Source organism: Schistocerca serialis, chromosome 2 (assembly GCF_023864345.2).
Source record: "Schistocerca serialis cubense isolate TAMUIC-IGC-003099 chromosome 2, iqSchSeri2.2, whole genome shotgun sequence".
Taxonomy (NCBI): Eukaryota; Metazoa; Arthropoda; class Insecta; order Orthoptera; family Acrididae; genus Schistocerca; species Schistocerca serialis.
Window position 1 is genome coordinate 597,663,240 of NC_064639.1, and position 15,256 is coordinate 597,678,495.

General features: G+C 41.7%; 1 protein-coding gene across 1 annotated transcript in view; it reads right to left on the reverse strand.

The window, feature by feature from the left end:
* Nucleotides 1-14,499, reverse strand: part of LOC126456266 (odorant receptor Or2-like) — a 117,012-nt gene extending 102,513 nt beyond the window's left edge. Inside the window, exon 1 of the mRNA XM_050092018.1 lies at nt 14,486-14,499. Coding sequence (XP_049947975.1) covers nt 14,486-14,499 — 14 coding nt within the window. The remainder of the gene's footprint in view (nt 1-14,485) is intronic.
* Nucleotides 14,500-15,256: the final 757 nt, after the last annotated feature.

Genomic DNA, 15,256 nt, shown 5'->3' on the forward strand with positions numbered 1-15,256 from the left:
TGCTACAAAACGAACTAAAGTTAACCCCCATCATTTGTGTTTACACTCATGTTCGTTGTAATATTTCAGCGCATCGAAATATCGTCTGGAGCACGTGTTACAAATTTTTTCAACCTGATTTCTGGTTTTCCGTAGACTACAAAGTACGCTGTTTCTCTAATGCATGCAGTAGTCTCCAAAAAAAACTTAACGAAGTGTTGTTCTGAGGTTTAGATTATAAATCGCCGCTTCTCGTAAGGTGACGAATTTACTAGAAGGACAAGACGACGAACTCGTCATCTTCCACGAACAATCCGTTAGTCATTTTAATAAGATTTTCAGTTTAATTTTCAGGATTCAGAGTGGGTAACAAGTACAAAAGGAAGACTTATAGTCAGCAAGGGCCATGAGAATCGACTACCTTTACTGTGCAAGAACTTCGAATGGTTGCAGCGGTATATTCGATTTTGAAAAAATAGTATGCCTGAAACCAGATTGTGGCGCTACGTCAAGAAATAATGGCAGAAATAAGTATGTTTAACTGTAATAGTACAGTTTAAGTTATTCAGGCACCAAAGGAACTAAATATCGTGGGTATATAATTAATGTATTACGTTTAAAAAAAAGTTTTTTCAGACTTTTTTGACTAGCGCCGGTCGGTTTCACTGTACATTCACTGATTGGCAGAGAAAACACAAGGAATACGTCCACGACTTGGACAGAAAAGCATTCAGCTTAACAAGGGAACAGTTTACAAAAGTCGCCTGTAATTGCGCCGAAACACTGAAGATAAACACGGCTTCAACACAGAAAAAAAAAAAGATCTCATACAGAGCTTTAAGGACAAATTCAACTTTTCCCTCAGAACACCACAGAAGCTACATCTGCAACTAGAATGGATACTTTTAATAAAACGAACGCTGAAGCGTTCCTTAATCTACACTCACAGATTTTAGTTGAAAAAAATATGGGCCTTATCAGATTTATAATGTAGATGAGACTGGCTGCTCAACTGCTCCAACTAAAAATTTGAGTATTTTAAGCCCAAAGAGAAACCGCAGAGTTATCAAACTATCTTCTCTGAAAGGGGTGTGAGCATCAGTATAATACGTAGTTTTAGTGCTGTTGGTCATTACGTCCCCGCCTTTCTTCATTTTCCCCAGGGTGTGTATGCAGCAGCTCTTTACGAACACTGTACAGCCGGTTCTTTTGACGTGTGTAATGAATCTATGTGGATGAAAGCTGAAACCTTTAACAAGTTGCTATAACATTTCATAAAAAAGTGTAAGGCCTAGCAAGGAAAACCAAATTCTTCTGTTGATGAATAACCACAGATCACATGTTACATTGAAAACTATCAATTCATGTCGAGAAAATGATATTAGTTTACTGTTTTTCCCCTGCTACCAGCCATCGTATGCAACGCTGAACACGGCATTCTATAGCCTATATAAAATAGCCTACAGCTGAGCTTGTGGTGGTTACTTAACGGTAGAGCCAGGATAATTGATAACTATTAAAGATGTTGCTGAGTTGATACTGGTTGCTGGGTTATTTAATGTAGCATACATCAAGGTTGTTACAATAAGGAATGCCATAAAAGACTTTAAAGCAAGTCGATTAGTTCCACTAAATTCGGAAATATTCGATGCTTCTGACTTTGAGCCATCCATGACAACAGACAGACGACATAATGCCTCAGTGGTTAGTCTGGGTGAAAGAGAAGTAGTGATGCCTCTGGAGGTAACGCAGAAGACAACGAAGTAGGCTTAGCTGGACCATCTGATGAAACTGCAATACCTGGACCACCTTGTGTAGAACCATCCTATTTTGCCCTACCTCCTTTACCTAACGCTGCTCCAAAAGAAAGGAAACAGAGCAGAGAGTTCCTCTCATTGTACACCACAAGCAGCCCTGTCAAAAGAGCTTTAGAAAATAAACAAGCTGAAAAGAAAGCCAAAAAGAATAAGAAAGAAGAAAACCAAAAGAAAAGAGTTGAAAATAATAATGCCAAACAGGGGGCTATGGGGAGAAAAAAAGGAATGTGATAAGGAACTCTTTTTGGAAGCTTCCTTAGATTCCTCGATATCAGTCAACTACATTGAAGAAGGTGGCCATCGTGATTTCGTTGGAGAAGGAGTTCCTGAAATCTATAATGACTATGGTAAATCAGCGACTTGGTATTTGTGTTCTTGCTACCATAAACGGGCCTCTGCTACTTGTTCTGGGCTCACTGTGGCAGAAGCGAAGCGCAAAGCATATGTGTGCAAAGTGATTATTTATATTTATTTAGTTGTGTTTTCCTTCGCCAGATTACTCGCCTATTTACGTCATATTGCCCGGAAATGAGTATAAAAAGACGAATTTGACATCATTTCAAAAAAATATAAAGAATTTGCCGTAAATTTTACATTTAGGAAAACTACGAAATCAATACTTGTAAAGAAAACTATAATGATGGCTCTAAAGTATAGCCTGTTATTTTAGGCATCAGGTCTAAAGCATGAGGATGAAAAAAATTCGGAAGCTTGTAGTCGGCATCTTGTCACCCTTCGCCCTATAAGGTTCAAGACAATGGGAATGAGTGGATTCTATACGCGCATTGCCAATTACGGTGCACAGTTCTAACGAAATTTTCTCTATATACTCAAGTAGTTGCTTGTCAGGGCTGTACATCCGCATGCTGCTTTTATACAGGAATCCGAGTCTTTCACAATCAACCACTCAAATCTACTGATCGCCTATTTGTGAGCAGAATTATGATCTTACTGCTTACGTACCCGCTGTGCGGCAGATGGCGGAGGATGTGAGCTTATGTCACGCACAATTCGGCCCATCTTTTGCATCATGCGTGCTGTCGACACTACTGCGCAAAACGTGTGCATACACGCACCATAAATAACTGCTTTTTAACGCAAAATTCGCCGTTTTTGCTGTCACATCTGTCACCAACGGTTGGATATGTGGCTTACAAACTGCCATCTGCTTGAGAAGTAAAGACAACTGTGAGAAATCAGAGCTCAAAGGGAACATTTTAGGTGTTCATTTCTGCCAGGTGCTATTCGATAGTGGAACGGTGAAGAAACTGTCTGAAAATGGTTCCGTGAATCCTGTGCACACACTTAAGTGTGAATTGCAGAGTAATCTTATAGGTGTAGAAGAAGAAAAGCTGCTTTTCACATATACAAGCATTTACATATTCGCGGGTCTAAATGAGAAGGCTGGGGCAGAAAGTCGGCCGTGGTCTTCCTATACAGGCTGAGGAAAATACGAGTAAAGCTGGTTCGGAAAATATTTACAATAGGACTGACGCAGGACTCACCTCTGTTAATGAGCTTCAAAGACGATTCTGGAAGTTGCCACTATTTTGACGTCGATGCAGTGCCGTGCTCAATTTATCAAACTGTGAAACGCACGTAGCAATTCCGCCTGAGGGATGGTAACAGTAGCGTTTCCAATGCTCTGCTGTAGCTCTTCCAGCGTGTGAGGATCATTTGAGTACACCTGACCCTTCAATTTGCCCAAAAAATAAAATCACAAGGTGAAAGACCAGGTAATCGAAGTAGGCAGGAGATTGCACTACCTATGATGGGTATCCTCTCCTCGCTTTACGCACATGTGACAAGATGGTCAAAGCGATGTGTGCTGTTGCTCCACCTTGTTGAAAATATCCATGCAATTGTTTATTTGCTGTTAGTTGATCCACATACGGATTGAACCGTTTCTGGACATACCAGTTAGCATTAACAACTTGGTGAAAGAATCAAGCTACGATGCAGACGCCAAACATTGTCCACCAAACACCAATCTTGACATCATGCAACGGGTCCTCAAAGTACTGACCGGAATTTCCTAATGCATAATGGCACATGTTCTAAGAGTTCACATACCTAGATAGGCGAAACCATTTCTCATCTGACGAAATGAAAAACTGAGCATCCAAAAGTCCTGATTCCACCTCATTTAGAAACAAGCGGCAGGCCTCAACACGCGATAGTTCGCCTCCAGACTTTAACTAATGCACAAAGTAATTTGGTAAAGAAACAGATGGAGGTCCTCTTTAACAATGTTTTGAAAGGACTATCTCTTAATTCTTACTTGCACAGATGAACAGTATTGTGATGTCTGACTTTGTTCAGGGCTTTCCTTCACTCGAGCCATGTTTTTTGGTGTTCGAACCCTTTTCAGGTTGTTACGTTCTTATTCGCTACAAAGTCAGGGTCGCGCCATTTTGCCTCTAAGTTCTGCATTTCAGACTTTGCTGAAGGTTTCGTCAAAACAGTTCCATTGTTAAACACTTGCACAAACAGTTCCGCACACGTTTTATACGAATCACAATGAACATGTGCTATTTTATCGTGAGCACCATTTTGTGTCGCACTCAAAGGCACCTCTGCTCCTCTCACCCACTCAAACATAATGACATAGCGAACTGCTCGGCAAAGAGCGTGCGGGAGATACGCATGCGCAGACAATTGTCGCATCTAAATCACAGTTTCCAGCATTTTCTGTGCTGGGCAGTTCTGTTCATTAACAAGGGTCTGTTCCATGTCAGTCTCATAAATTAAATCTAAGAAGAAAAAAAGAAAAAAAAGAAACGGTGCACCACGAAAGACTTATCGAAATGGGACGGAAAGCAGTAGATGTGATGTACATATACAGCAAACAAATAATTACAATTCCAGAAAAAATGGATTATTTATTCAAGAGAAGAAGCTTCAAAAAAATTGAGCAAGTCAATAACGCGTTGGTCTACCTCTGACTTTTATGCAAGCAGTTATTCGGCTTGGTATTGATTGATTAAGTTGTTGGATGACCTCATGAGGGATATCGTGCCAAATTCTATCCAAGTGGTGCATTAGATCGTCAGAATTCCGAACTTAATGGGGGGGGGGGGGGGGCTGCCCATTGTGCTCCAAACATTCTCAATTCTGGAGAGATCCGGCCACATTACTGGCCAAGGCGTCTCGTCTTCGGCTTACAATCTCATTGACTGGAGTAGAATTGTCTTCATTGATGAGCCCCGCTTCGAAAATGAGCCTCGATGGTCGCAGAAGACATGTCTGGAGACGGGCTGGACAGTGGTGTGATACTGGCTTACATTTCAGCACAATAATGTCCGCCCGCACACGGCGAGAGTTTCTACTGCTTGTCTTAGTGCTTGCCAAACCCTACCTTGGCCTGCAAGGTCGCCGGATCTCTCCCTGATTGAAACTGTTTTTCGTTATGGGCAGGGCCCTCCAAAAAGCTCGGAATTTTGATGATCTAATGCGCCAATTGAATTTCTTAGAAGGACATCCAACAATTCTGTCAATCAATGCCAAGCAGAAAGGGGCTTGCAAAAGAGCGAGAGGTGGACCAACGCGTTATCTACTTGCTCAATTTGTGAAGCTCTTTCTCTTGCATAAACCATCGAATTGTTCTGAAGTTGTAATCATTTGTTTCTCTATATATGTACGTCACATCTACTTATTTCCGTCCCATTCGGATATCTCTTTCGTGGTGCGTCGTTTCTTCCCTTGTTTTAGAGTGTATTTTCTGGGCTAATTTCATTTTTCCTTTCCCCTGTCCTGGGAGCTTCCTCAGCGGTGTATAAAGACTCTAGGCGATGGTCGGCGCGCATCACAAACCACGCGAGTTACTGCTCTGCTGACTTGCCTGTAACCATTTGTTGGCAAACACGGATTATTTCTCTACAGTGCCAAACTTATATTGTTATTCTAAATGAGTGTCGCCAGTCTCGCTTTCAACTACTCCTGTAGCACTACTTAGTCCCCTGTAGCAATAAAAAGATTCTCATATCTCACCACTGTATTTGAAAACTAGCACCGCAAGTCTATACGGCATCTACAACCAGTCTATAGCATCTTCTTCACAAATAAAACAGGATAATAGTAAAAAAGGAGAAGGATACACGCGAAAACAGCAACTTCCAGTTTCCACTCGAGCAAATCGAGTTTATTCTCCTCAAGCCGTCTCGTTGTTAGCAGATACCAACTGCAGGTAGCTGATGTCTCCAGGTACTGATGTGAAGCCGCTGCCCACCGTGAGAGTGTTCGCTCACTATGTCACAGGAAAGTGGAAAACAGCTGAGCCCTTCGCACTTGTGCACAGCATCGCGCCTTGTCAACTCTTTCAATTTTCCATAGCAAAGGAACAACTTCTTTGCTTACTGAGGATCGCTTACTACCGATCTCACAAACGCAACGCTTTTGAAACCTCAGCTCCGCCCCACAGGGCCAACGATTCAACCCCTTCCCTCACTAGAGCTGTCGTTTTACTTCCAACTTCGTGAGCTCCAAAATGCCTCACAAAATTATTTAACAATTAGACCTTTCTGCTAATCACAATCGGGAGCAGAAGGTAGGCATTTTCATTAGCCATTTCCTTCTCCCGCTGGTTGCGCTTCTGTATTGTGCTGATACCCATGAGGACTTTCCGTTCTTTTCCAACAGTCGCCGGAAAACACCGGTCGTCGTGAGATATCACAAGGCCTTCAGCGGCCCCAGTCGGCTCAAGCCACGAAACATTTAGGAGGATTAGGGAAACATCAGCCCATTGACTCCAGACTGGCAGAAGCGTCCTTTCACCAGATCTCGGAAACACGTTCTCCCATACACTATAGTGGCCGGACAGGCATGCAGGACCAGGTTCTCCGAATGGAGGCTACAGACTCCATCCACCTGAATTCAAGGATCGTCTCTTTAAAACAGAGCAACCAAATTCTATTCGTTCATTTCTCAGTACCGGGGGTGAAGCTGACTCCTGCACGTGGTGCCCCTGCATAGGTACTGGACTAGATTCTCCAGTACTGAACTGAACGTCAGCATTCCAAAAGCATTGCATTATAGGTTTCACTATGAATGGAAACCAAAGGTCTTTATCAAGACCTCACCTTGTGATTGTATCAATCAACATAGAAGGATTGTCTGTTGCCAAAGAAGAACTCCTGCAACATATTGCCAAGGAACCTAGGTGTGATATTTTATGTATACAAGAAACCCATCGAGATGACACCATGAGAAGACCAAAAATCCTTGGGATGAAACTGGCAGTTGAGCGACCCCATAGACAATATGGCAGTGCTATCTTTGTGAGGAACGATATAGCTGTTCTCTCTACCTCACTTACAGAATTCAACAATATTGAAATACTGTCTGTAGAACTGAATGGTTGTATTGTGTCGTCAATTTACAAACCCCCAGGAGCAGTCTTCCAATTTTCACCTACAGACAACTACACCAATCAACAAGCTCACTTTATTGTTGGAGATTTCAATAGTCATAGCAGTGTTTGGGGTTATGCTGAGGACGACAGTAATGGTGAAGCAGTTTTGACTTGGGCTGATACCAACCATCTTAATCTTGTCCATGATAATAAACTCCCACCATCTTTTAACAGTGGGCGTTGGAAACGTGGGTATAACCCCGACTTAATTTTTGTTAGCGAGAACATAGCTCACCAATGCAGAAAAACTGTTCTAAATCCGATACCAAATACTCAACACCGCCCCATAGGCTGCCAAGTGTTTGCAGCCATTACTCCTAGAATCACATCATTCCGAAGGCGATACAATTTCAAGAAAGCAGACTGGCAGAAGTTTGCTGATCTCCTTGACTCAGAAGTTTCACGCATAGAACCCTCAGTTTCCAACTATGATGAGTTTGTAGAAGCCGTGAAAAGATGCTCAAGACTCTCAACTCCCAGAGGCTGTCGAGTTAACTACATACCTGGCTTGACAGAAGAATCCGTGAAGCATCTACATAACTATATCCAACTTTTCAATGATAATCCTTACAGCATTGAAACCTTAACTGCTGGCCAAAATTTATCCTCAGCCTTAGCCAAATCCAAAAAAGAACGATGGATAGAGCTACTCGAGAACCTTGATATGTCTAAAAGCAGTCAGAAAGCCTGGCAGTTGCTGCGACGCCTGAACAACGACCCTGTCCACAATCATGGCTATGCAAACATTGCACCAGATCAAATTGCTCATCATCTAGTTCAGAATGGAAGGGTCAATTGTTCTAAAGATAGAACAAAACTCAAAAGAGAACCTGAACGTGAAAACAACCATATATCAAATGACTTCATCTTACAAGAACTCAGAACCGCAATTCAGAAATGCAAAAATGGTAAAGCGCCTGGTCTAGACGACCTAATGATTGAGCAAATTAAACATTTTGGTCCCATCACGGAAAGATGGCTTCTGCAATTCTATAATGGTTGTCTGAAGCGGAAACAGATCCCTGCCATCTGGAGGAAAACTAAAGTTATTCCCTTACTAAAACCTGGAAAGGGTGCAGCTGATCCCAAGAACTACCGACCGATTTCGCTCCTTTGCCATTTGTATAAAATCTATGAAAGAATGTTGCTAAATAGACTCACTCCCATTGTTGAAAAACAACTCATACCTCAACAAGCAGGTTTCCGACCTGGAAAGAATTGTACAGCACAAGTCCTTAATCTGACTGAACATATTGAAGAGGGATATGAAAAAGGATACATTTCCGGGGCTGTCTTCGTGGATCTCACAGCAGCATATGACACCATTCAACATCGACAATTATTGCACAAAGTCTACTACATCACTAGAGACATTAATTTCACCAGAACTGTGCAGACACTTTTGGAAAACCGGCGATTCTATGTGGAGTTCCAAGGAAGAAAGAGTAGATGGAGAAGTCAAAGGAATGGCTTGCCTCAGGGTAGTGTCCTTTCCCCCATATTGTTCAACATATTTACAAATGACCAGCCTCAACCTTCTCTTACAAAGAGTTTCATCTATGCAGATGATCTTGCCTTAGTCACACAAGCCAGAGATTTTGACACAGTAGAAAACCAGCTTACTGTTGCTCTCAAGGACCTATCTGAGTACTACAGAGTCAATAACTTAAGACCGAACCCTGCTAAAACTCAAGTTTGTGCTTTCCACCTACGCAATCGAGAGGCCTATAGAAAACTTACAGTGTTTTGGGAAGATCAAGAGCTTGAACATTGTTTCTACCCCAAATATCTGGGTGTCACCTTAGATCGAACGTTGACCTACAGAAAACACTGCACTAACACCAAGCAGAAAGTTGCTGCTCGTAACAACATCCTGCGGAAGCTCACTGGCAGCGTTTGGGGTGCAGATCCCAAACTACTAAGAACATCAGCCTTGGCCTTGTGTTATTCCGCAGCTGAATACGCATGTCCTGTATGGTACAAGTCATCTCATGCAAAGCAGGTTGATGTGGCCCTGAACGAAACCTGCAGGACAGTAACGGGATGCCTCAAAGCTACACCTATTGATAAACTCCATAAACTAGCAGGTATTGCTCCTCCAGACATAAGGCGTGAAGTCGCAGCCAAACTTGAGAGACATAAAGCAGATCATAACACCGATCACCTGCTACATGGATACCAGCTACCAATTAGTAGACTCAAATCTAGGAGGAGCTTCATGAGAACTACTACACCCCTCACCGGTCGGACTGGAGCAGCCAGACTATCTCAGTGGACAGCAAAATCCGACAGTAACGATTGGATGACTCCTTCTGAGACCCTTCCTCCTGGTGGAAATCAAGTCTGGACAGTGTGGAAGTCTCTAAATCGGCTCAGGAGTGGCGTCGGACGAACTAAGGACAATCTGTTTAAATGGGGCTTCATGAAGGAATCTTCCACCTTGTGTGACTGCGGAGAAGAACAGACAACCAAACATTTAATTAACTGTCCTAGATGTCCTGTATCATGTTCCACACAAGAGCTTGTTGATGTTTCAGACAATGCTGCTGCCGTTGCACAATTTTGGGCTAATACCGTTTAGTTTGTTCTTTTATGATTTGACCTGATTTGTTATATTGTATATATTGTAAATATTGTTGTAATGTTTTTGACTCGAAATAAATAAATAAATTTCTCAGTACCGATCACCGCACAAGCTACACACAATATGCCCATATTTTTCTCATAATATGACATTACGTACACCATTAGTTGACTATGTTCTGTTTCTATATTGTGACTGCAACTTCTCATTTGCTAGCCTGCAAACTGAGTCATCATCCCCTCATAATGAGTGAGATGTTGATCTCAGAAAAGGATAAGATGTTAGTACTTGTCTTACAATTGTTACCCATCTCCTCGTCTGTGTTACAATGTAATAATTCACTATGTAGAATGTATTGCTTAACAGGTATTTATTAGCTGCCTTTTTAAGTAAATACGTTTCAGTAATCTCTTGAATTTATTTTATAATTTTATTCCTGGATAGAAAACGCTGTTTTGAGTATTGTCATGGTCATGTACAGAACTGATTTTGCGGCAATTACCACGGTTATTTTAGATGTGCGTAACTGATTTCGTAAATGCACTCTCACAATGTAGTTAAAATCTCCAGTGTTTTGAACAGATCTTTACAATGAACCTGACTACTATTTTTGGTTATTATTCTTATGAGCCCTTTCTGTACTTTGAAAATTGTTTTCATCTTTTATGCATTTTTTCCACAGAAAAGAATTTCATAGCTAAGAACGGAGTGCAGTGATCAATTGTTTGTTAATAAGAAACCCTGTTATACAAAGATGACGCAGCTCTAAGGGCGTAACATGATGATGTCATTCTGTTTATAAGTATTTTTGTATGTTCACAGGACTTCATCTGAGAATTAATATTCATTCCTAGATACCGTCCACAGGAAAATTAAAGAGGCCTTTGGAGAAAAGAGAAGCAGCTGCATGACTATCAAGAGATCAAATGGAAAACTATTCCCAAGCAAAGAAGGGGAAGCTGAAAAGTGGGAGGACTATACTGTACAGAAGGTCTCCACAAGGGAAATGAATTTGAGGGCAATATTATGGAAATGGAATGGGACGTAGATGAAGGTGAGCTGGGAGATAGGACACTACGAGAAGAATTTGATAGAGCAGTGAATGATCTAAGTCGAAACAAGACCCTGGGAGTAGTTGACATTCCGTCAGAACTACTTATAGCCTTGGGAGAGTCATCCATGACACAATTCTTCCACCTGATGCGTAAGGTGTATGAGGCAGGTGAACCACCCTCACACTTCAAAAAGAATATAATAATTCCAATTCCAAAGAGAGCAGCTACTGACACCTATGATTATTACTGAATTCCCAGTTTCATTACTCATGATTGCAAAATACTAACACGAATTATTTGCAGAAGAATAGAAATAGGTAGAGGAAAGGCAAATCTACGTTTGTAACATTTTTAGATTAAGAGAAAGATTATGTCAATGTTGACTGGAACACTCTTTTTGAAATTCTGAGGGTAGCAAGGGTAAACTACGGGTAGTGAAAGGGTATTTAAAACTTGTACAGAAACCAGACGACAGTTATAAGGGTCGAGGGGCATAAAAGGGAAGCAGTGGTTAAGAAGGGAGTGAGGCAGGGCTGCAGCCTATCCCCACTGCTATTCAATCTGTACAGTGAGGCAGCATTAAAGGAAATCAAAGAAAACTTTGGAGTAGGAATTTAAGTTCAGGGACAAGAAGTAACAACTTTGCCTTTTGCCTTGACGTTATAATTCTGTCAAAGATTTCAAAGGACTTGGAAGAAGAGTTTAACGGAATGGGTAGGGTCTTGAAAGGAGAATACAAGATGAACACCGAAAAAAAAGGATAATAGAATTTAGTCGACTTAAATCAGGTGATGCTGAGATAATTAGATTAGGAAATGAGACACATAAAGTAGTAGATGATTTTTGCAATTTGGGCAGCAGAATAACTGATGTAGACTGGCAATGGCAAGAAAAGTCTTTCCGAACAAGAGAAATTTTTTAACATCGCGTACAGATTTGAGTGTTAGGGAGTCTTTTCTTAAAGTACTTGTATGGAGTGTAGCCATTTAGGGAAGTGAAACCTGGACGATAAACAGTTTAGACAAATAGAGTAAAGAGGCTTTTGAAATATTGTGCTACAGCAGAATGCTGAAGATTAGTTGGTCGATCAAGTAATTAATGAGAAGGTACTCAAAAGAATTCCGATATCGGAAACTGACATAAGGCCGGGAGAGCGGTGTGCTGACCACATACCCTCCATATCCGCATCCAGTGACGCCTGTGGTCTGAGGATGACACGGCGGCCGGTCGGAGCCTTTAGGTCTTCATGGCCTGTGCGGGAGGAGTTTTACTCAAAAGAATTGGTTACAAAAGAAATTTGTGGCACAAGCTGACTAGAAGAAGGGATTGGCTGTAACACACATTCTGAGACATTAAGGGATCACCGGGTTAGTACTGAAGGAAAGCGTGGGAGGTAAAAATCGTACAGGGAGAACAAGAGATGAATGTAGTAAGTAGATTCAGAAGGATGTACGTTGCAGTAGTTATTCAGAGATGAAGAGGCTCGCACAAGATAGAGTAGCATAGACGGCTATATCAAACCAGTCTTTGGACTGAAGACCACAACGCAGCAGACACGTCATCTACATATAATTTTAATATGGTATTTTCCCTCTTCAAACTACAACTCATGGAATTTGTTTTCTTTATGTTCGATGTAACTTCATTATACAGGGTGGTCCATTGATAGTGACCGGGCCAAATATCTCACGAAATAAGCATAAACGAAAGAACTACAAAGAACGAAACTCGTCTAGCTTGAAGGGGGGAAACCAGATGGCGCTATGGTTGGCCCGCTAGATGGCGCTGCCGTAGGTCAAACGGATATCAACTGCGTATTTTTAAAAAGGAACCCCCATTTTTTAATACATATTCATGTAGTACCTAAAGAAATATGAATGCTGTGGTTGGACTACTTTTTTCGCTTAGTGTCAGATGACGCTCAAATAGTCACAAACGTATAAGTACGTGGTATCACGTAACATTCCGGCCAGTGCGGACGATATTGCTTCGTGATACATTAACCGTGTTAAAAATGTACCGTTAACCAACTGCGGAAAAGGTTGATATCGTGTTGATGTATGGCTATTGTGATCAAAATGCCCAACGGGCATGTGCTATGTATGCTGCTCGGTATCCTGGACGACATCATCCAAGTGTGAACATCGTGTACAGTTCTGCCACTGGGTACAAGAGAAATTACGGGACGATGACAGATTTTTTGCACGCGTTCTATCTAGCGACGAATCGTCATTCACCAACAGCGGTAACGTAAACCGGCATAATGTGCACTATTGGGCAACGGGCAATCCACGATGGCTGCGACAAGTGGAACATCAGCGACCTTGGCGGGTTAATGTATGGTGCGGCATTGTGGGAGGAAGGATAATTGGCCCTCATTTTATCGATGGCAATCTAAATGGTGCAATGTATGCTGATTTCCTACGTAATGTTCTACCGATGTTACTACAAGGTGTTTCACTGCATGACAGAGTGGCGATGTACTTCCAACATGATGGATATCCGGCACATAACTCGCGTGCGGTTGAAGCGGTATTGAATAGCATATTTCATGACAGGTGGATTGGTCGTCGAAGCACCATGCCGTGGCCCGCACGTTTACCGAATCTGAAAGTTGAAGGATATTTGCCATCGTGACCCACCGACAACGCCTGACAACATGCGTCAGCGCATTGTCAATGCATGTGCGAACATTACGGAAGGCGAACTACTCACTGTTGAGAGGAATGTCGTTACACGTATTGCCAATGCACTGAGGTTGACGGACATCATTTTGAGCATTTATTGCATTAATGTGGTATTTACAGGTAATCACGCTGTAACAGCATGCGTTCTCAGAAATGATAAGTACACAAGGGTACGTGTATCAGATTGGAACAACCGAAATAAAATGTTCAGACTACCTACGTTCTGTGTTTTAATTTAAAAAACCTAACTGTTACAAAATTTTCGTTTAAAATTGTGAGCCATATGTTTGTGACTATTACAGCGCCACCTATCACAAAGCGAAAAAAGTGGTCCAACTAAAACATTAATATTTCTTTACGTACTACACGAATATGTAATAAAAATGGGGCCTCCTATTTTAAAAAACGCAGTTGATATCCGTTTGACCTATGGCAGCGCCATCTAGCGAGCCAACCATAGCGCCATCTGGTTCCCCCTTCAAGCTAGACGAGTTTCGTTCTTTGCAGTTTTTTCGTTTGACGCTTATTTCATGAGATATTTGGCCCGGTCACGATCAATGGACCACCCTGTATATTGACCACTTGAAAAGGTCTGCGAAAAAATCTGTTAACCTCAGAAAAAGATTAGTGTGATCCCGGTATTTGTTGTTTTTTCGTATGCACCACATTCTTGTAACGTGTTCTTCCAGTTGTACAACTAAAAATAAGTGTCTCCGAGATTAATTATTTTGTCTTTTTGTATGTGTGTTATTTTCTTTGAATACAGACAACGTATAATATAAATACAAAATTACGCTCTCGTGGGTCAGCACTTTCTTCTGCTGTCCTCTCCAGCTGCATTCTCCTTTGAGGGTGTAATTTTCTTTCTCTGTAAGGAATTGTCTCGTTCTCTCAGTGACTACAATGTTTCTGTCATCAGCAAAGAGAATTTTTTCTCCATGACTAAGACTAACCTCCCAGACTCCATCTCCCGGTGATCGTTCCGCGAAGTCTCCATCGCCTGCGGCCAAATGCTGTTACTGTCTCTGTCACCAACTGGTGGTGCCGTCTCCAAGTTGCCGTCCGACCCCGCTCAACAAATGCCGCTGCCCCACACTCCCCCAGCCGCCAATATATCTCGTCCTCGTTCATCTGCGATACCTAGCGACAACAGTCGGTTAATATTAAACGTTTCCCGGCATAACGCTACAACCACTCTGACAAACTTTGTCCTCTGCTGAGTGGCCAGATTAAAGAGAATCGTGGATCACAGGGACGTAATTAAGCGTATTTGTAACACCGACAGAAACTTTCACCTGTTTACCAAAGCAAAGTCTCTTCGGATAAAGATTTACGATCGATACACACAGAGTTTACAAAAGTACTCAAATGTAGGAAGACGATAAATAAGCAAGCGGATCAATAGTTTCGGAAGAGGCTCGAGGATTGCTACCGTTAATTAGTTATCTTGATTCAAAGAGAATATTCCGTACAAATGAGAATTATATTTATCTCAAGAAGATGTAATACCGATACTCACATACCTTCGTAAATGTCAAATATCTGACAGTCTTCTACAAGCACGATGAAGAATCATATACCGAAATGTCATTTACCCAAGTGTCTTTGAAGTTACTAATTGCGAATGATAAAAATGGGATTTCAACTCTTGAAGTGTGAAGTTCGTTGGGCGTATAGAATGACGGCACACGTTAAAGAGTGATCTTGCGATAATGTTAGTAGGA